Below are 22,075 nucleotides of genomic sequence, written 5' to 3' on the forward strand. Positions count from 1 at the left end.
GGACACTTGACAACTTGGCATCCTATTAAGTGCAGCATTAGTATATTTTAAAGTTTAAAAGAGACCACACTGTTTTAAACATTCTAAAGCCTTTATTTAGCATCAGGTAGATTATTTCATTATAACACTTGTTAACTTCAAGACGACAGCCATTAAAATAACTTACTGGCAGCTACCTAAGGCCCCCTGGAAGCAATATCTCAGTCTGGGGTTGGGTGGATAAATACGGTAAGATTAATGTACCCCAATTAAAGGGGCAAAGCTACTGTACAGTAGGTCTCCATACATATCTTACGTACACAGGTGCCTTGCAAACTCGAAATGCACAGGACCTCCTTCTGTATAGTCTGATACTTATAATACATGAGTACAACTTAATTTTTCTGGTGGCATTTGCCACTGGGAGTTGAAGCATTTAAAGGTTTGTCATTATGTAATGATGGTGACTAAAATCTATATTTCTAGGGTATTTTTGTGAATTGCTAGGTTTTATACATATTTTCAATTCAAACATGTACAATTCAAACATTTTAATTATAGAAAATTGTAAAAGTAAAATCAGAGCACTAAAATAAGCAAATGAAATACCTTTTCCAGTTTAGAATTTTCAAATCAGGAATATCTCTTCTCAACATTCAGGCATTTTTTTTTTCTTTTTAGAGGTGGGAAGGGGTAAAATTGAGAGGATTAGTAAGAAGAAAAGCCATCTTTTCAAGGCAGTCTTTACAAAATGGCATAACCTCTATATTTGAGCACATAAACATCATATAGGAGAATTCTAAACATTTCGAAGTTAAATCTAAAACATTCAAGCATGACAGCCTAAAAATATTCAAAATAACTTGATTTGGGTTACTATATAATTCCATAAAGCTAAAGTTACATTTAGGTATAAACCTTCAGTAAATATGGCAACAGCAACCATCAAAAAGCATATTCTCCAACAGTTTCCCATACCTCTATATATAAAACAGTATTCCAAATAAGCGTGTTTGGATGGCAAAATTACCCATTTTTCTAAAGACTTTCATCACCAGTATCCACCTTATGCCCTACTTTTGTTGGGTGAAATGCAAGTTATCATGAGAGGATTTTTTTCTCTTTTTAAAAGATGAGTAGAAACCAAAGAAGAAAATTTTAAAACACAGGTTTAAGTCTTATCTGTAGATTAGCCAAATGCCCCAACTTGTCTATGTTTTAATAAATGTCAGGCAAATTGAAGTAGTTTCTGTCCCAGTAGCTGCCCGAGTAAAGCCAGTCCTGGGCTCCGCTGTAGGGATTAGGACCTTGACGGAACCACCTGTTTAAAGAGGAAAGACAAGATTTATGGGGGAAGCTGTTTCTGATCACAGGGTCCCTGCTGCTTCACTAGCTTGCAGACTCCCCTACTGCAGCGATTCACTTTGTTCTGTGAGTTAGGGATTTCCAAAGAGACTTTTAAGTGCTTTTAGAGAGCACGTATATAGAATAATTTTCCGAAGTATGTAATGAGACCACCCAAAAGGTTTAAGGATTTTTCCACAGCATTCAGCAACAGTACTTGTCTAATTGTTCACCTAGGCCCATTCCCTAAAAGCATTCTATTAAGCAATGGGGAATAAGGAATTAGAATACGGAAATTAACTTTTACCTCTTACCTACAGTAATAACGAAGGTGCCTGATTCAGAGTAAATGCCACCCCACCACCAAACTCTTAGCTTCATTTTACCAATGAGGAGCTCAATGTCAGAGAAGTTAAATAACTTGCCCAAGCTAGTCACTGATATCAAAGTTGTTAAAGACCATGATTTGTCAAATATACTGTTACACATAATCCACTGAAATTAATCTGATCCAAATCTTCCTGGGTCTTCATTTTCTCCATACTAATAGAGATTCATAGGCTGCATCTAGCTTTTAACATCTTTCAAATTCTAGAAAGAGCTGCCCTAATTTTCTTGCCCTTTAAAAAACAAGTCATAGGGCTTCCCTGGTCGTGCAGTGGTTAAGAACCCACCTGCCAATGCAGGGGACACAGGTTCGATCCCTGGTCCAGGAAGATCCTACATGCCGCGGAGCAACTAAGCCTGTGCGCCACAACTACTGAGCCTGCACTCTAGAGCCCAAGAGCCACAACTACTGAAGCCCACAGGCCACAATTACTGAAGCCCGCACGCCCTAGAGTCCGTGCTCCGCAACAAGAGAAGCCACCGCAATGAGAAGCCTGCGCACTGCGACGAAGAGTAGCCCCTGCTTGCCGCAACTAGAGAAAAGCCTGCACACAGCAAAAAAGACCCAACACAGCCAAAAATAAATAAATTCATATAAATAAATAAATAAATGAACCAAGTCATCCATTTTCCACATTCCCAGCTTTCTCTGGGCAATGGAAATGAAAAATTATTTGTTCAAAAGGTTCAAATTTCAATTTGTATAACATTTTCTAATATGATTTAGTTTTCAGTAATATTTATGAAAACAGTTTCATATGTCTTTGTCATTCTTTCCAAATAAATTGCCTCTAAAAATATTTAACAATTAGAGTGAGCTTAGATTTGTTTGATAAGTCCCAAGTGGTCCTATTAATCACTGCAGCAGCACTAAAAACCCTAAGACACAAAAAATGCTTCAGATTAGGCTAATTCCTTGAAGACTGATATAATAAATGCCCACTAGGCCAGATTTTCTAGAATATTACATATATTATTTTGCTTTTGGGACTTTTCCCTAATTAGAAAATTTAGAAGTCTACTTTAAATGATCAAGATACTTGTGTTTCAGACTTTGGTAACCAAGCTGGAAATACTCTAAGGAACCACTGTTTGATCAAAGTCACAGAATTTTTGTCTAATATGAAGTATACAATTTTACTCCTTTTGGTCTCAAAAGTCCACGTAGTAAAAGCACTTTTGTAGTCAGGCTTAGTAAAATCAAGCACTTCAGAAAATCAGGTAAATCAAAATCAAGGTAACCAAAAATAATTCTAAAAATTAACCAAGCCTCAGGCCTGTGCCACAGGATTTCTTCCATACAAAGTGGACAACTGGAAAGTCAAGTGCAAAGAGACTGTGCAGAACAGTAGATTCAATAGCAAAGAACGTTTTTTTGTTCACACATAAGCCAAGTGCTCTAAAGGCCACGTCTGTAAGGCCTCCCTTCGGGGAGCACTTCTTGGAGAGAGTTGCAACATGGCACTAAAGATGGGCACCTCGGATCTGAAGGTCTGATACTAGGGATTAGAGTTTCTCTCAACATCTAGTCTCTTAATTTCCAGCACTCACGTCTGGAAAACTCGGCTGCCATGAGCGTACCCCCTCCACATACAAAAAAGTCCATGCTGTCTTTTCAAAGTCTTATTAAACATTTTAGGCAAGCAGAGGCAAAAGAAAAGGAGGGAGGGGGGTGAGGAGATATCTTTGTTCTTTGTTACCCTTTAGTCAGTGTTTCTGAGTCTACAGAGTCCGTGGGTCTATGTCAGTAAAATAACATTAGATAAAATATTAATTCTGCACGATGCTTGCACTGGGGGAAGAGGTGACTTCATCAATTTTTTTGGCCTCACCACCCACCTTCTCTTCAAATCCTGTGTCTATCACCAGTCCCCCCACTTTCTCCCCACATAACCCCACTTATTAAGGTCTCTGGGCTCCTCTAGGAAAACAGGGCAGGATCACAAGCAGCCATTTCCATATGCAGGAGCCACAGTTTAAAGCCTGAACAATCCCAAAGCTGGAACTCTTTTCAAATGAGTGAAACTGGTATCAACAGGAAAGCCAGCTTTTAGTGTGGAAGAATTGGGGACAGGTTACAGTAAGGTTCTGGGTTTGATTTCTGAGGGCTGGTTTCAGCTCTACCAGGCAGAACATGTTCCTTTACAAACTGCCCCATCCCCACCCCGACACAAACTGAACCAAGCTGTTCAAAAAGCACGTTATCAGCCAGGAGAAGACCCATCAGTGAATGCCACCTCTCACCACTACTGGAAAAAGACTCCAAGCACATATTCATTTGGACAAAAGGTCAGTAGGGTCATTTTTAAGGTCTGTATATTCATATAAGAACTACTGATGCTAAGAGACAGCAGTGGAAGCAAGCATGTGTTAAGGCTCCCAAGTGGAGCTCACAAACGTAGCTTCTAGTTTTTATTTTCAGGCTACCACAGAGCTGTCTAAAGCTCCTTGCTTTCTGCACGTAAGACTTTACCTGACAGTAATACTTTTCTCTTACTTTGCACACTTGAAAATGTGGCCAGAAAAGTAAAGGAGTTAATAATTAGAAATAGGGAATCCCCTGGCGGTCCAGTGGTTAGGACTTGGCGCTCTCACTGCCGTGGGCCCGGGGTTCAATTTCCTGGTCGGGGAACTAAAATCCCGCAAGCTGTGTGGTGTGGCCAACAAAACAAAACAAATTAGAAATACAGTACAAAGTGGGTTTTCCGCAAAAGAGACTAGAAATAATGATTAAAATCTATCAAATCTTTTAGAAGGGATTGCAGTAAAGCAACGTGCTTTTGGTTTTCGTGGTTCTTTCTAATCATGGCCTGCGGCATACTTGTCCTTGAGCAAGTCTCTTAAATGAAATGCACCAGCATTTGGTTTCTTCACATACAACGAGGGGACTTCCAGACTAATGGCTTTCCAGTGGTTTCCCAGATCCTGCATGTGTGTGGGTGGGAGAAGGTGAGCCCTGCCGCTCAGCTCTTGTCCCACCCGAGCAGCCTGGTGGCCGTGTGTTCTATATTTGCAGATTCTTTACGTGTTCGTTGGCAAAAAAGATTTTGATGCTAACAAAAAAGTCCAAAAACCACTGGACTAGATGCTATCTAAGGTCATTTCTAGTTCTAATAACTGTGTAAGACGCAAAAGGGCTACAAAAAAATATCTACTAAACTGCTTGTGAAATTATGCCCATATTGGCTCTGAAATTTAATAACTTTGAAAAATGGGACAACGGTTTCTATTACATAATATAAATGTAGAAAATGTTTTTATTCTATTCCTATTTACAAGAGATTCTATTACTCAATACAAGTGACTAAGTAACTCCTGATTCTTAAAAAGAACAAACTTTCAAAACTTGCAAATTTTATTGCCCAGTTTCTGTTGCTGAATGGAATCCAGGATGTCACTTTAACAAATCGTATTTCCACGACATGTCAAATCCCTTGTGTTTGGAAGAGTAAAGGCATTGTCTAAATATCCTTGATACATGATATATGTATAAGCTAATAGCCCTGTAATTTTACTCATATATAAGCAAATGGCTCTGAACCTATTTCATGCCAAAATCTGTAACTCTACCTTCCCTCTTAAAAATAGAAGGGACAGTGTTTTGCTGAATAAGAAGGAAAGATAGTTTGCTTAACTGACACTTACCTGTGGTAATCGTGTAGGAATATTTTAACCTTAACTTCCAAACAGTCCTTTTTCTTGGCACACATGCGGCCCTTTCAGCTTGAACTTAGTCAGTGGAAAATACTTGACAACTCGCAGGGCGCAGTGAGCCAGGCTCTGCAGTCCCATGTCTGCCAGCCGCCCCCCCCCCCACCCCGCCCCTCATCGCACCTCGTCTTCCACTCCTCCTCCGACTTGGACCTGCTCTTGCGGGCCGCTCTTTGTTTCTCCTCAAGGCGCTTTTTTTCTTCACTAGCTTGATCTAGAGTCAACACATCAGTGAAAACCGTTACTCTACACGTAGAGGCTGCCAGGCACAGCACTCAACACAATCACTTTATGGAGTCAGGTAGCAGCACGTCTCCATTTTATCAGAACATGAACACCATGAAATTTATCCTGGCAAAATTTTAACATATCCCCAAGTTCACACTCAAGACCCGGTCCTCTCCTATAGCTTTTGCCCTTAACAACCTCTGCATTTACCCAAGGTGCCGGCTTATTCTTAAGGCCAAAAAAAAAATCATGTTAAAATGCTTCAGTGAAAAATTCGGTGGAAAAACTGAATACATGTGAAAATTTTCTAAATTCTTAGTGAGACCTCACAGAGCTCCTCCAGATTCCATTCGTAAGAAATTCAAACCATTTTCCAAAGCGCTGTTGCACTGTCTCACTGATAATTCACAGGGAGGGTCAGTGTTTAGTTAGGGCAGGGTTTCTCAGCCTCAGCCCTGCTGACACGCTGCACCCCATGATTCTTCGTGGGGGGCTGTCCTGGGCACGGCAGGACGTTAGCAGCACCCGGGCCCCCATCCACCAGATGCCAGCATCAGTTCCCCAGATGTTTCAGCCAAAGTCTCTAGACTCGGCCACACAGCCCCTGGAGGAAAAACTGTCCCCATTTTGAGAACCACTGAATAAGAAGAAATTTAACAGCACGAAATAAAATGTCAGAATTAACCAAGGCCAAGCACTTCTTTGAGGCTCACAAGGTGCTCTTTAAATTCTGAAATATGTAGTGAAATAACTAGTCAGAATATAGTTAAAGTTGATAAATGTGATATTATTGTCCCAAATTCTCCTCTGATATGTAAGATATGCCTCTGGCCATATGTATTACATTAAATTAGGGAGTATCACTGAGACAATGAAATATGAGCTGCTAAGGTCCACCTCAGATTTCCAAATTTAAAACCAAAGTTTCTGAATTTAAATTGAATTTTAATTTTAAAAAAATTTTTAGAGACTTCCCTGGTGGCGCAGTGGTTAAGCCTTCACGCTCTCAATGCAGGGGGCCCGAGTTCGATCCCTGGTTGGGGAACTAGATCCCACCTGCCACAACTAAGGAGCCCGCGTGCCACAACTAAGACCCAGAGCAACCAAATAAATAAATAAATACTTTTTAAAAAGTCTCTAAGAGAGACTAAAGATGGTTGTGCTAACGTACAAAATGCTAAGTGCTAACATACTAAAATACTGACAGTGACCCAGAGTAAAACCAACCACCCTCCTCAAAGAAATCAGTCTTCACTGGTGCCGCCGTCAGGTGCTAGTTACCTATTTCCCCATTTTCCATGGCTCTGATGTCAGGACGTAGCCTGCAGTCTGTCTTAGGAATCACACTCTCCATTTCCTTGTCTACTTCGTTCAAAACCATTGCAAAGCTAGTAAAATTATACATCTAAAAAGAAGAAAATGTTCAAATTAACATATACCAGGGCATAATGCAGAATGAAACCCTGAAGGTAGAAACAGCTGACAATGACCCCCTGTTCGGTGGTGACGACGGTCGGCCTTTCTCAGATCACACATCTCAGTGTTTTCACCCAAGTCTGCGCCACCTGTGGGAATCTGTCTCAAAGAAACCCCCCCAGCCAGGCCTCCCAGCATGAATATCTTCCACCACCATCACCTCGAAGGAGAGCTACAAGCAAACCCAATATTCTCCATTCTTCATTTAAACCCTCACTTTCTAGATCTGGCTGCGCCACCTTGTATTTAACGACAGTCAGTCTTGCTGCTCAGTTAATTGTTAAGGAAGCCCCCCAAAGCCTCACGCCAAGGCGTCCTGGCCAGCCAGACACCAGGAGGCCTGGGCGGCAGGAATGCCCCGTCCCGGGTTAGAAGCCGCAGAGGGACGACTTAGGAGCTTTTGATGACCACCCGCCTCCTCCTGGTCCCGCCTGGGCCGGGGAAAAAGCACCGTCAGAGCCCAGTAAACAGGAGGCCGCACTCAGCACGCCCAGCCTCACCTGGGTCGAATTGGCAGGCCGCGGGGCTATTCGCCACAGGAGGACGCTCCCAGGGATGACGAACACACTCTCGGAATCTGGCATTGGCATTTCATCTGACTCCTCAGAAGCGCTCATCTGGAAGAACCAACAGATGAACACAACAAATGTTTTCAAAAGAATATACTTACAAATTGTAAAATAAGCACCACTGACTGCACAGCATTAGGATGTAACCGTACGAGGGCCGGGGCACCATGACTTTCTCGCTCTCACATCCTCACCTTTCAGCACAGGCCAGGGAGCCAATAACTGCGGGCCTAGTGAGTAAGCGCTGGGAACCTCGTGCGCCTTCTGTGTTGTCTCATTTAGGGTTCTGTGCATTCCAGCCATTACCATCACCATCATCATGCCTTTACTATCATGTTGTAATATTTTTAAAGTTTTTTTTTAAAGCCAAAATAATGCATTTAGGTATTGACTGGAACATTATGAGAGCAAGAAAAGGTTAAATTCTTGGAGCATTTAACTAAATTTATCAACAACACAAACCAGTAGGGATCCTGAAAGCATTCTATAAGAAGAGGATTTAAAACGATGTAAGGCTAGGGGCTTCCCTGGTGGCTCAGTGGTTAAGAATCCGCCTGCCAATGCAGGGGACACGGGTTCGAGCCCTGGTCCGGGAAGATCCCACATGCCGCGGAGCAACTAAGCCCGTGCACCACAACTACTGAGCCTGCGCTCTAGAGCCCGTGAGCCACAACTGCTGAGCCCGAGTGCCACAACTACTGAAGCTGATGCTACGCAACAAGAGAAGCCACCACAATGAGGAGCCCACACACAGCAACGAAGACCCAACACAGCCAAAAATAAATAAATACATAAATTTATAATAAATAAATAAATAAATAAGCAAACAAAACAAAAAGATGTAAAGGCTAAAAAAGAAACTAACATTTCCTCTGGCTGCACCACCCCCCCCCTCCACCCAACCTAGCAGAGCTGCTAGCAGCTCTCTGTATATTTAGTCCTTACATAATAAACCCATAAAGTGTTTTTTTTATATAATTTTTTTTTAAATTATTTATTATTTATTTATTTATTTTTGGCTGTGTTGGGTCTTTGTTGCTGTGTGCGGGCTCCTCATTGTGGTGGCTTCTCTTGTTGCAGAGCACGGGCTCTAGATGCGCAGGCTTCAGTAGTCGTGGCTCGTGGGCTCAGTAGTTGTGGCTCACGGGCTCAGTAGTTGTGGCTCGTGGGCTCTAGAGCGCAGGCTCAGTAGTTGTGGCGCACAGGCTTAGTTGCTCCGTGGCATGTGGGATCTTCCCGGACCAGGGCTCGAACCCGTGTCCCCTGCATTGGCAGGCGGATTCTTAACCACTGCGCCACCAGGGAAGCCCACCCATAAAGTTTTACATATAAAGAATTTAAGCCTTTGGAAGGCTAAGTCATATTCCCAATGTCACAGTTACCAAATCTAGAACTACTGGCTGAGATATGCAACTTTAAAAACAGCAGCAGGGAAGGGACAACACTGGTGACAAGCTCCCCAAGGCATTTAAATGCCCTCGGGAACATCAGAAATCCACGGTGGCCGGTGCACACGGGAGGCGAGAGCAGACACAGGGTGAGCGTGAGGCTGGCTTCTCTCTCCAAGGGGCAAGGCCGTTTTCCTACAGAGACTGACCGGGGATTTACGGGACACGAGGGGGATTTTCTGGAATTTCGCCAAGGCCCTCCTCTGCCACCCCCCACCTCTGTAAAAGGAGGACGAGGCCATGTCTTCACCAAGCTGCCTTGTGCTGGCTGAGCCACTGCCCAGGAGTTCGGGTCGGGGCCTGGGATCCTGGAGCATTCCTTCTCCAGCCCCGTCAGTCTTGGGGTCGCTGCAGAGAAGCGTCAGTGCACCCCCCGGAAGGAAGGAGAAGCAGCGGAGACCCAGGTGGAGGAGGAAAGGGGACTGTGCCCAGAGATGGAGGCAGAGGGAGGGGAGAAGGGCCCAGCCGGGTAAGTGCCACTGCCGTCAACTGCACCAGCTGCTCTGTCCCCGGGACCCTGGTAACCTGTTTACAAAGAATGCCACTCAGACATACACCTTCTGTTTTTGAGGAAGGTTAGGGCTTCCTAACCTCTTGCATGTGTAAGAGTCACCTGAAGGGCCCCAGAGAGCTCGACACGGCGGGGTGAGGGGAGCCGGGAGCTCTGAGACGGTGCTTCGGTGGCCGGTGTGATGCTCGGAGCAGAGGGGCCTGAGCTGTCTTCACCAGGAACCCCTGACCTCCGTCAACTCATCTGACACGTGGGTGCTACTGCTGTACCCATTTTACAAATGAAGGTGCTGAGGCGGAGAGAGGGTGGGAATCTGCCCGAGACTGAACCACGCAGAAGTGGGAGAGGCAGGATTCTAAGCAGAGCTCGTGCTCTGAACCGTGATGGCCGTTACTGGAAAGTAATCAGTCCTCCGACGCTTCCTGTCCAAGCAGGTGCAAGCTCTCTTCAGCTCAGCCTGCTGAGCGGTCCAGCCTCCCGGGGCCCTGCGACGAAAACCTGTGGCCTCACACGGGGAGAGTCTATCGTTAAACTGTCCCGTTAGGAGAACGCTTAGTAAGAGGAGGACAGCCGTCCAGGAATGAATCCCTTAACTGCGACGCTCTCAGCTTCAGGGGTCTCGGATACAAAAGAGGGCAACACAACTGCTGCAAGCATGAAAACGTATGTGATCGTTCTGGGCGAAATTTCAAGTATTCAAATGATCCCAACTGCTAATGCACATAAACAGAAAGGAGGACAAGGACATTGGTCTCACTAAGATGAACTCCAACGTTCCAAAGCAACGTGAGTTCTATGCCGCGTGTATAACTAACTGCACAGCACACACCCATACTCCACGGGAGATTATGTCAAACATTCCCGACCAAGGCAGATAACTGGTTCATTAAGAATGTTCAAGGAGAAAAATTACATGCATTAGCACCAAGTATAAAAGGTCACACTGTGACCCGCTAACAAGCCACTTCCAAAAGGATTAGTACAAATTTAAAGAGTCCAGTGATTCCTTCGATACCACCTTCCGGGATGTTCACCTGTTTGCTGTTCTTCTTCTCTTCAGTATTTTTCTTATCATTTTTTTTGTAAGCATCAAAGGTGGCAGGGTCAACACTGTATAAACATTCTGTCCACTTCCCATAGAGGGCACAGAGCTTCTTTTTGCTGTCAAGAGAAACTGATGTTTAGCCAACAATTAAACCAGCGTTTTGCTGTAACTGAATATTATTATAAAGATGCTTACAAATCAGATTCTTTAAAGAAATAAATATTTCCTTGCAGAAGAAAGAGTTTTTCAATTTACTGAAATGCTCGTTTCCTAGGTAATGGCAGATTTTAATAACAACATTTTATTTAGTGAACGACACCTACACTAGTCAGCATTTAAAATGGAAACTTTACCTTTTATCTTGAATGTAGCCTTCAACTTTGTGTAACTCCTTACCAAAAAGGCCGCATGGCTTAAAATTCAACACACATTTGTCCGCAGTCCTGTAAAGGAGATAGTGAGCTCAGGTTACCGTTCAACACAGAAGCCGTAGGAGAGAGTAGTGACCGTGATAACCTTTCTAGTAGCAGCTGCTGTTTACTGACTTTCTAACGCATGCCAGGCTCCACACAGAGAGTATCATAATTAATCCATAATCAGTACCGGACCCACCATGGAGAAAATGTAAAGCAAGGTTCATAAAAAGATAAGGGACTTGTTGCTATGGAATGAATGTTTGCCCACCAAATTCATGTAGTGAAGCCCCTAGTCGCCCACGCGAGGGTATTTAGGGGTAATTAGGTCATAAGGGTGGAACCCTCACGAATGGGATCAGTGTTCTTCTAAGAAGAGATATGGGGAGACGATCCCTCCCTCTGCCATACAACGATTTGAGAAAACGGCCAACTTCAAACCAGGAAGAGGGTCTTCACCCAGCATTAAATCTGCCAGCACCCTGACCCGGGACTTCCCAGCCTCCAGAACCGTGAGAAATAAATGTCTGCTGTTGAAGCCGCTCAGCCCGTGGTGCTCTGTTACAACAGCCCGAGCCGACTAGGACACTGGCCTAAGGTCACAGAGTAGGATTTGAACCCAACTCTTTTCAACTTTCGTGCTTCTCCTGCCACCCGTCCCCACGTGAACAATGCAAGCTAATCAGGATCAGCAAAATAGGCTGAAGGAGGCGGGAATGAAGATTCCCCAAGGCTGCAGAAGCTCTGAGTTCACCAGTCTCCCCTAATCAGAAACTTTAACATAAAATCTGTTCATTAAATAGATGGGCTTTATTTACTCCAGAGCTATACTGCCTGGTTCTTAAATTATCATCAGGCTGTACTAGAACTTTTTGAAAAAGACTACCGGCACCCTCTGATGACAACTGAAGGGATAGGGGAAGATGATGAGGCATCTCACTTGTGGTTTGTGATCTCCACATTGCCGTACTGCTCAATCCAGAGTTTCCCCACAATGATGTTATGTACACAGCAGGTAGGATTTGTCCACGTATATGCTTCATTGTGTCTAGAGAACAAAAAGAAAACCAAAGCCCAGAAAAATAAGTGAGAAGTGTTACTCTGTTTAAAAAGTGCATTTGCCTCAAATGCTGTTACTCAGGATAACACATCAGACTGCTGGAGATGACTAAACTCTAAGACCGTAAAAACTCTGCTGGTGTTGATCACAGTAAAATAGGTATCATCTGACTACTCTTATTGTTTCTTAAAAGGATGCAAAAGCTTAAGAAAAAAATTCTATCTTTCTACCAAACTCCAAATTAAACTATGTACATAATCATCTTAAGCATTCAAAAGTTTGGTGAAAACATAATAAACAAAATTAAATTAGAAGTAGAAAACAGTCTATTTAGTACTTTCTAGTTCACCAAAGGGAAAAACTTGTGTATGTGAGTAAGCTCCAATTTTACACATCCTTTGCTTTTGAAAACATTCGTTTTACATCTTTGTACATTTATGTCTAAATTTATTTTTAATTTACAAACAGTAAAATTCACTTTTCTTGGTCTATCTAGTTCTGTGAGTTTTAGTGCATGTGTAGATCTTTGTAACTACTACTATAATCACAATATAGAACAATTCCATCACACCATCCACAAATTCGCTCATGCTGCCCCTCTATGGTCAAACCCTCCCCCAATCCTAGTCCCTAAACAACTCATTTGTTCTCCATTGCAATAGTTTTGCCTTCTCCAGAATGTCATATAGGTGGGATAATACACCATGTAACCTTTCAAAATTAGTTTCTTCATTTGTATAATGCATTTTAAATTCTACTTATCAATAATTTGCTCTCTCTTATTTCTGAGTAGTATTCTACTGTATGGATGTATCACAGTTTAACCATTTACTCACTGAAGGATGTTGGGCTGCTTGGTGACTATGATTAATAGTACTATAAACATCTGGGCACAGGTCTGTGTGAAAATGTTAAGTCTTTATTTCTCCAGAGTAAACACCTAGGAGTGGACTGCTGAGTCATCTGGTTAACATAGGGTTAACTCTGTTCTTCAGAGTGGCTCTGCCATTTTAGATTCCCCCCAGCAATATATGAGATTTCTGGTTGCTCTACATCCTTGCCAGCACTTGGTACTGTCAGTTCTAAAAATTATTTTGATTTTGGACATTCTAATAGGTGTGTAGTGGTATCTCACTATGATTTTGTATTTCTTTAATGACTAATGCTGTTGAGCATGTTTTTGTGTGCTCGTTTGTCATCCATGTATCTCTTTGGTGAAGTGTCTGTTCACATCTTTTGCCCAGTTTCTTATTGGGTTGTCTGTCTTCTTATTGTTTTGAGAATTCTTTACACATTCTAGATACAAGTCCTTTGTTGATAAATGATTTGCAAATAATGTTTATCTATCTATGGCTTCTCTCCATTCTCTGAAGACTGTTTTTCACTGAGCAAGAGTTTTTCATTTTGATAAAATCTAATTTATCAATTTTGTCTTTTCTAGACTGTGCCTTGGTATTATATCCATAAGATGTCATTGCCTAATCCAAGGTCATAAAGATTTTCTCCTGTTTTCTTCCAAAAGCTTATAATTGTACATTAGATTTTAGCCTATGGTCTATTCTGAGTTCATTTTTGTTTAAGCTGTGAGATGTAAGTTGAGGTTCATTTTTTTAACATACGTACTTCCAACTGTTCCCACACCATTTGTGGAGAGGACTATCCTTCTTCACTGAATTGTGTTTTTACCTTTGTCAAAAATCAACAGACCATGTTTCTGTGGGTCAGTTTTTGGACTCTATTCTCTGTTCCCTTGATGTATGTGTCTATCCTTTTGTCAATACAACATTGTCTTGATTACAATAGCTTTACCGTTAAGTCTTAAAATTAGGAAGTGGGAGTCCATGAATTCTGTTCTTCCTTTTCAAAACTGTTTTGGCTGTAGTGTTTCATTCGTCCTTCCATATAAATTTTAGGATCAACTTCTCTTTATGTATCAAAAATCATCCTGGGACTTTTAAATTTAGATTGTGTTAATATAGATTGCTTATAGATCAATTATGGGAAAACTAACATCTGAATTACATTAAGGATTCCAAGTATAGTGAGACATAGTACGACTCTCCATTACTCATAGTCTTTGATTACTGTAATCAGTGTTTTATAGTTTTCAGCATGTGGAACCTGAACATATTTTATTATCTTCATCCTGCTATCAAGCCTATCCCAGTTATTATTTTTGTTATTGTATTTTTTCAGTACTAAAATTTCCAGAAATACTTTCATTTCTTTGCTCCAATGTCTTTCTATTCATTTTAAGAGTGTTCACCTTTATGTCATGGAGCATAGTTATAATATCTGCTTTTAAAGTCTTTGACACAAATTTCAATATCTGAGTCACCTTGGGATTAGAGTCTGTTTATTGTTTTTCCTTTCTTTTCTCTTTCTCTCTCACACAAGGAGATCATAGAGTACTTGACTTTCTCTGACTTATTTCACTTAGCATAATGTCCTTGAGGTCCATCCATGTTGTTGCAAGTGGCAAGATTTCATTCTTTTTTATGGCTGAGTAATATTCCTGTGTGTGTGTGTGTGTGTGTGTGTGTGTGTGTGTGTGTGTGTGTGTGTGTGTGTGTGTGTGTGTGTGTGTGTGTGTGTGTATGCCACAATTTCTTTATCCATTCATCCAACGATGGACACTTGAGTTGTTTCCATATCTTGGCTGCTGTATGGAATATGTATAATAATGCTGCAATGACATGGGGGTGCAGATATCTTTTTTTTTTTTTTTGATGAAAGTTCATAATAATGCAGTTGACAAGAAAATTAGTTATTTCTGAGATATACATTTTAAAGTAATAACTAGGATTATTACTTATAACATTATACCAGAACATATAAGATTTTTAGAAATTTCATGTAATGTCTGAAACATTTATATTAACATCATATTTCCATACAAATACAAATATAAGATTTTTAGAAATTTCATGTAATGTCTGAAACATTTATATTAACATATTTCCATACAAATAACCCAATGAAAGTTTAGTATTAGTTGTTTTGTTTGTTTGTTTTTTTATACTGCAGGTTCTTATTAGGCATCAATTTTATACACATCAGTGTATACATGTCAATCCCAATCGCCCAATTCAGCACACCACCATCCCCACCCCACCGCAGTTTTCCCCCCTTGGTGTCCATATGTCCATTCTCTACATCTGTGTCTCAACTTCTGCCCTGCAAACCGGCTCATCTGTACCATTTTTCTACGTTCCACATACATGCATTAATATACGATATTTGTTTTTCTCTTTCTGACTTACTTCACTCTGTATGACAGTCTCTAGATCCATCCACTTCTCAACAAATGACCCAATTTCATTCCTTTTTATGGCTGAGTAATATTCCATTGTATATATGTACCACAACTTCTTTATCCATTCGTCTGTTGATGGGCATTTAGGTTGCTTCCATGCCCTGGCTATTGTAAATAGTGCTGCAATGAACATTCCGGTGCATGTGTCTTTTTGAATTACGGTTTTCTCTGGGTATGTATATGCCCAGTAGTGGGATTGCTGGGTCATATGATAATTCTATTTTTAGTTTTTTAAGGAACCTCCATATTGTTCTCCATAGTGGCTGTATCAATTTACATTCCCACCAACAGTGCAAGAGGGTTCCCTTTTCTCCACACCCTCTCCAGCATTTGTTGTTTGTAGATTTTCTGATGATGCCCATTCTAACAGGAGTGAGGTGATACCTCATTGTAGTTTTGATTTGCATTTCTCTAATAATTAGTGATGTTGAGCATCTTTTCATGTGCTTCGTGGCCGTCCGTATGTCTTCTTTGGAGAAATGTCTATTTAGGTTTTCTGCCCATTTTTGGATTGGGGTGTTTGTTTCTTTAATATTGAGCTGAATGAGCTGTTTATATATTTTGGAGATTAATCCTTTGTCCGTTGATTCATTTGCAAATACTTCCTCCCATTCTGAGGGTTGTCTTTTCGTCTTGTTTTTGGTTTCCTTTGCTGTGCAAAAGCTTTGAAGTTTCATTAGGTCCCATTTGTTTATTTTTGTTTTTATTTCCATTACTCTAGGAGGTGGATCAAAAAAGATCTTGCTGTGATTTATGTCAAAGAGTGTTCTTCCTATGTTTTCCTCTAAGAGTTTTATAGTGTCCAGTCTTATATTTAGGTCTCTAATCCATTTTGAGTTTATTTTTGTGTATGGTGTTAGGGAGTATTCTAATTTCATTCTTTTACATATAGCTGTCCAGTTTTCCCAGCACCACTTATTGAAGAGACTGTCTTTTCTCCATTGTGTATCTTTGCCTCCTTTGTCATAGATTAGTTGACCATAGGTGCGTGGGTTAATCTCTGGGCTTTCTATCTTGTTCCATTGATCTATGTTACTGTTTTTGTGCCAGTACCATATTGTCTTGATTACTGTAGCTTTGTAGTAGAGTCTGAAGTCAGGGAGTCTGATTCCTCCAGCTCCATTTTTTTCCCTCAAGACTGCTTTGGCTATTCGGGGTCTTTTGTGACTCCATACAAATTTTAAGATGATTTGTTCTAGCTCCGTAAAAAATGCCATTGGTAATGTGATAGGGATTGCATTGAATCTGTATATTGCTTTGGGCAGTATACTCATTTTCACAATGTTGATTCTTCCAATCCAAGAACATGGTATATCTCTCCATCTGTTGGTATCATCTTTAATTTCTTTCATCAGTGTCTTATAGTTTTCTGCAAAGAGGTCTTTTGTCTCCCTAGGTAGGTTTATTCCTAGGTATTTTATTCTTTTTGTTGCAATGGTAAATGGGAGTGTTTCCATAATTTCTCTTTCAGATTTTTCATCTTTAGTGTATAGGAATGCAAGAGATTTCTGTGCATTAATTTTGTATCCTGCGACTTTACCATATTCATTAATTAGCTCTAGCAGTTTTCTGGTGGCAGTTTTAGGATTCTCTATGTATAGTATCATGTCATCCGCAAACAGTGACAGTTTTACTTCTTCTTTTCCAATTTGTATTCCTTTTATTTCTTTTTCTTCTCTGATTGCCGTGGCTAGGACTTCCAGAACTATGTTGAATAATAGTGGTGAGAGTGGACATCCTTGTCTCGTTCCTGATCTTAGAGGAAATGCTTTCAGTTTTTCACCATTGAGAATGATGTTTGCTGTGGGTTTGTCATATATGGCCTTTATTATGTTGAGGTAGGTTCCCTCTATGCCCACTTTCTGGAGAGTTTTTATCATAAATGGGTGTTGAATTTTGTCAAAAGCTTTTTCTGCATCTATTGAGATGATCATATGGTTTTTCTTCTTCAATTTGTTAATATGGTGTATCACATTGATTGATTTGCGTATATTGAAGAATCCCTGCATCCCTGGGATAAATCCCACTTGATCGTGGTGTATGATCCTTTTAATGTGTTGTTGGATTCTGTTTGCTAGTATTTTGTTGAGGATTTTTGCATCTATATTCATCAGTGATATTGGTCTGTAATTTTCTTTTTTTGTAGTGTCTTTGTCTGGTTTTGGTATCAGGGTGATGGTGGCCTCCTAGAATGAGTTTGGGAGTGTTCCTTCCTCTGCAATTTTTTGGAAGAGTTTGAGAAGGATAGGTGTTAGCTCTTCTCTAAATGTTTGATAGAATTCACCTGTGAAGCCATCTGGTCCTGGACTTCTGTTTGTTGGAAGATTTTTCATCACAGTTTCAATTTCATTACTTGTGATTGGTCTGTTCATATTTTCTCTTTTTTCCTGGTTCAGTCTTGGAAGGTTATACCTTTCTAAAAATTTGTCCATTTCTTCCAGGTTTTCCATTTTACTGGCATAGAGTTGCTTGTAGTAGTCTCTTAGGATGCTTTGTATTTCTGCGGTGTCTGTTGTAACTTCTCCTTTTTCATTTCTGATTTTATTGATTTGAGTCCTCTCCCTCTTTTTCTTGATGAGTCTGGCTAATGGCTTATCAATTTTGTTTATCTTCTCAAAGAACCAACTTTTAGTTTTATTGATCTTTGCTATTGTTTTCTTTGTTTCTATTTCATTTCTTTCTGCTCTGATCTTTATGATTTCTTTCCTTCTGCTAACTTTGGGTTTTGTTTGTTCTTCTTTCTCTAGTTTCTTTAGGTGTAAGGTTAGATTGTTTACTTGAGATTTTTCTTTTTCTTGAGATAGGCTTGTATAGCTATAAGCTTCCCTCTTAGAACTGCTTTTGCTGCATCCCATAGGTTTTGGGTCGTCGTGTTTTCATTGTCATTTGTCTCTAGGTATTTTATGATTTCCTCTTTGATTTCTTCAGTGATCTCTTGGTTATTTAGTAACGTATTGTTTAGCCTCCATGTGTTTGTCTTTTTTACGTTTTTTTCCCTGTAATTCATTTCTAATCTCATAGCGTTGTGGTCAGAAAAGATGCTTGATAGGATTTCAATTTTCTTAAATTTACTGAGGCTTGATTTGTGACCCAAGATGTGATCTATCCTGGAGAATGTTCCGTGCGCACTTGAGAGGAACGTGTAATCTGCTGTTTTTGGATGGAATGTCCTATATATATCAACTAAATCTAACTGGTCTATTGTGTCATTTAAAGCTTCTGTTTCCTTATTTATTTTCATTTTGGATGATCTGTCCATTGGTGTAAGTGAGGTGTTAAAGTCCCCCACTATTATTGTGTTACTGTCGATTTCCTCTTTTATAGCTGTTAGCAGTTGCCTTATGTATTGAGGTGCTCCTATGTTGGGTGCATATATAATTGTTATATCTTCTTCTTGGATTGATCCCTTGATCATTATGTACTGTCCTTCCTTGTCTCTTGTAACATTCTTTATTGTAAAGTCTATTTTATCTGATATGAGTATAGCTACTCCAGCTTTCTTTTGATTTCCATTTGCATGGAATATCTTTTTCCATCCCCTCACTTTCAGTCTGTATGTGTCCCTAGGTCTAAAGTGGGTCTCTTGTAGACAGCATATATATGGGTCTTGTTTTTGTATCCATTCAGCCAGTCTATGTCTTTTGGTTGGGGTATTTAATCCATTCACGTTTAAGGTAATTATCGATATGTATGTTCCTATGACCATTTTCTTAATTGTTTTGGGTTTGTTTTTGTAGGTCCTTTTCTTCTCTTGCGTTTCCCACTTAGAGAAGTTCCTTTAGCATTTGTTGTAGAGCTGGTTTGGTGGTGCTGAATTCTCGTAGCTTTTGCTTGTCTGTAAAGCTTTTGATTTCTCCATCAAATCTAAATGAGATCCTTGCCGGGTAGAGTAATCTTGATTGTAGGTTCTTCCCTTTCATCACTTAAAGTATATCATGCCACTCCCTTCTGGCTTGTAGAGTTTCTGCTGAGAAATCAGCTGTTAACCTTATGGGAGTTCCCTTGTATGTTATTTGTCGTTTTTCCCTTGCTGCTTTCAATAATTTTTCTTTGTCTTTAATTTTTGCCACTTTGATTACTATGTGTCTCGGCGTGTTTCTCCTTGGGTTTATCCTGTATGGGACTCTCTGCGCTTCCTGGACTTGGGTGCCTATTTCCTTTCCCATGTTAGGGAAGTTTTCGACTATAATCTCTTCAAATATTTTCTCTGGTCCTTTCTCTCTCTCTTCTCCTTCTGGGACCCCTATAATGCGAATGTTGTTGAGTTTAATGTTGTCCCAGAGGTCTCTTAGGCTGTCTTCATTTCTTTTCATTCTTTTTTCTTTAGTCTGTTCCGCAGCAGTGAATTCCACCATTCTGTCTTCCAGGTCACTTATCCGTTCTTCTGCCTCAGTTATTCTGCTATTGATTCCTTCTAGTGTAGTTTTCATTTCAGTTATTGTATTGGTCATCTCTGTTTGTTTGTTCTTTAATTCTTCTAGGTCTTTGTTAATCATTTCTTGCATCTTCTCAATCTTTGCCTCCATTCTTATTCCGAGGTCCTGGATCATCTTCACTATCATTATTCTGAATTCTTTTTCTGGAAGGTTGCCTGTCTCCACTTCATTTAGTTGTTTTTCTGGGGTTTTTTCTTGTTCCTTCATCTGGTACATAGCCCTCTGCCTTTTCATCTTGTCTATCTTTCTGTAACTGTGGTTTTTGGTCCACAGGCTGCAGGATTGTAGTTTTTCTTGCTTCTGCTGTCTGCCCTCTGGTGGTTGAGGCTATCTAAGAGGCTTGATGGGAGGCTCTGGTGGTGGGTAGAGCTGACTGTTGCTGTGGCGGTCAGAGCTCAGTAAAACTTTAATCCACTTGACTGTTGATGGGTGGGGCTGGGTTCCCTCCCTGTTGGTTGTTTTGCCTGAGGCAACCCAACACTGGAGCCTACCTGGGCTCTTTGGTGGGGTTAATGGCAGACTCTGGGAGGGCTCATGCCAAGGAGCACTTCCCAGAACCTCCGCTGCCAGTGTCCTTGTCCCCACGGTGAAACAGAGCCACCCCCCGCCTCTGCAGGAGACCCCCCAACACCAGCAGGTAGGTCTGGTTCAGTCTCCCCTAGGGTCACTGCTCCTTCCCCTGGGTCCCGATGCACACACTACTTTGTGTGTGCCCTCCAAGAGTGGGGTCTCTGTTTCCCCCAGCCCTGTAGAAGTCCTGCAATCAATTCCCACTAGGCTTCAAAGTCTGATTCTCTAGGAATTCCTCCTCCCGTTGCCGGACCCCCAGGTTGGGAAGCCTGACGTGGGGCTCAGAACCTTCACTCCAGTGGGTGGACTTCTGTGGTATAAGTGTTCGCCAGTCTGTGAGTCACCCACCCAGCAGTTATGGGATTTGATTTTACTCTGATTGCGCCCCTTCTACCGTCTCACTGTGGCTTCTCCTCTGTCCTTGGACATGGGGTATCCTCCTTGGTGAAGTCCAGGGTCTTCCCGTCAATGATTGTCCAGCAGCCAGTTGTGATTCTGGTGCTCTCGCAAGAGGGAGTGAGAGCACGTCCTTCTACTCCGCCATCTTGGTTCGCAGATATCTTTTTGAGTTAGTGTTTTTGTTTTCTTTGGGTAAATACTCAAAAGTGGAACTGCTGGATCACGGTAGTTCCACTTTGAATTTTTTGAGGAACCTCCAGACTGTTTTCCATAGTGGCTGCACCAATTTACATCCACCAACAGTACACGAGGGTTCCCTTCCCTCCACATCCTCACCAACACTTATTTCTAGTCTTTTTGATACTAGTCTTTCTCACAGGTGGGAGGTGATACCTCACTGTGGTTTGATTTGCATTTCCTTGATGGTTAATGATGTAGAGCATCTTTTCATTTACCTGTTGACTATTTGTATGTCTTCTTTGAAAAATGTCTATTCAGATCTCCTGCCTACTTTTTAATTGGATTTTTTTTTCTTGCTATTGAGTGGTATGCATTCTTCATATATTTTGAATGTTAGCCCATTATCAGATACATGATTTGCAAATATTTTCTCCTATTCAGTAGGCTGCCTTTTCATTTTGTTGATGGTTTCCTTTACTGTGCAGAAGCTTTTTAGTATGATGTAGTCCCACTTGTTTATTTTTGCTTTTGTTCTTTTTGGTATCAGAGTCAAAAAATCATTGCCAAGACCTTTGTTAAGGAGCCTACCGCCTATGTTTTCTTCTAGGAGTTTTATAGTTTTCAGTCTTACATTCAAGTTTGTAATCCATTTTGAGTTAATTTTTGTGTATGGTATAAGAGAGGGGTCCAGTTTCATTCTTTTGTATGTGCCTGTCCAATTTTCCCAACACCATTTATTGAAGAGACTGTCCTTCTTCTGTTGTATATTCTTGCCTCCTTTGTCGTAAATTAACTGACCCTATTTGCATGGACTTATTTCTGGGCTCTCTATTCTGTTCCATTGATCTATGTGTCTGTTTTTATGCCAATACCATATATTTTAATTACTATAGCTTTGTAATATAGTTTGAAATCAGGGAGCAGGATGCCTCCAGCTTTGTTCTTCTTTCTCAAGACTGCTTTGGCTATTTGGGGTCTTTTGTGATTCCATAAAAATTGCAGG

General features: G+C 40.9%; 1 protein-coding gene across 6 annotated transcripts in view; it reads right to left on the reverse strand.

Annotated features, from left to right (window-relative positions):
* Positions 1 to 72: 72 nt before the first annotated feature.
* Positions 73 to 22,075, reverse strand: part of OSBPL1A (oxysterol binding protein like 1A) — a 246,807-nt gene continuing 224,804 nt past the window's right edge. For all 6 annotated transcript variants that reach the window (XM_068562862.1, XM_068562861.1, XM_068562863.1 and 3 more), the window contains 7 exons: positions 12,052 to 12,159; positions 11,052 to 11,141; positions 10,688 to 10,814; positions 7,626 to 7,742; positions 6,931 to 7,054; positions 5,545 to 5,635; positions 73 to 1,300 (listed from right to left, as the gene is read on the reverse strand). In XM_068562862.1, coding sequence (XP_068418963.1) covers positions 1,198 to 1,300; positions 5,545 to 5,635; positions 6,931 to 7,054; positions 7,626 to 7,742; positions 10,688 to 10,814; positions 11,052 to 11,141; positions 12,052 to 12,159 — 760 coding nt within the window. In that variant the 3' untranslated portion in view covers positions 73 to 1,197. The remainder of the gene's footprint in view (positions 1,301 to 5,544; positions 5,636 to 6,930; positions 7,055 to 7,625; positions 7,743 to 10,687; positions 10,815 to 11,051; positions 11,142 to 12,051; positions 12,160 to 22,075) is intronic.

Source organism: Eschrichtius robustus, chromosome 14 (genome assembly GCF_028021215.1).
Source record: "Eschrichtius robustus isolate mEscRob2 chromosome 14, mEscRob2.pri, whole genome shotgun sequence".
Taxonomy (NCBI): Eukaryota; Metazoa; Chordata; class Mammalia; order Artiodactyla; family Eschrichtiidae; genus Eschrichtius; species Eschrichtius robustus.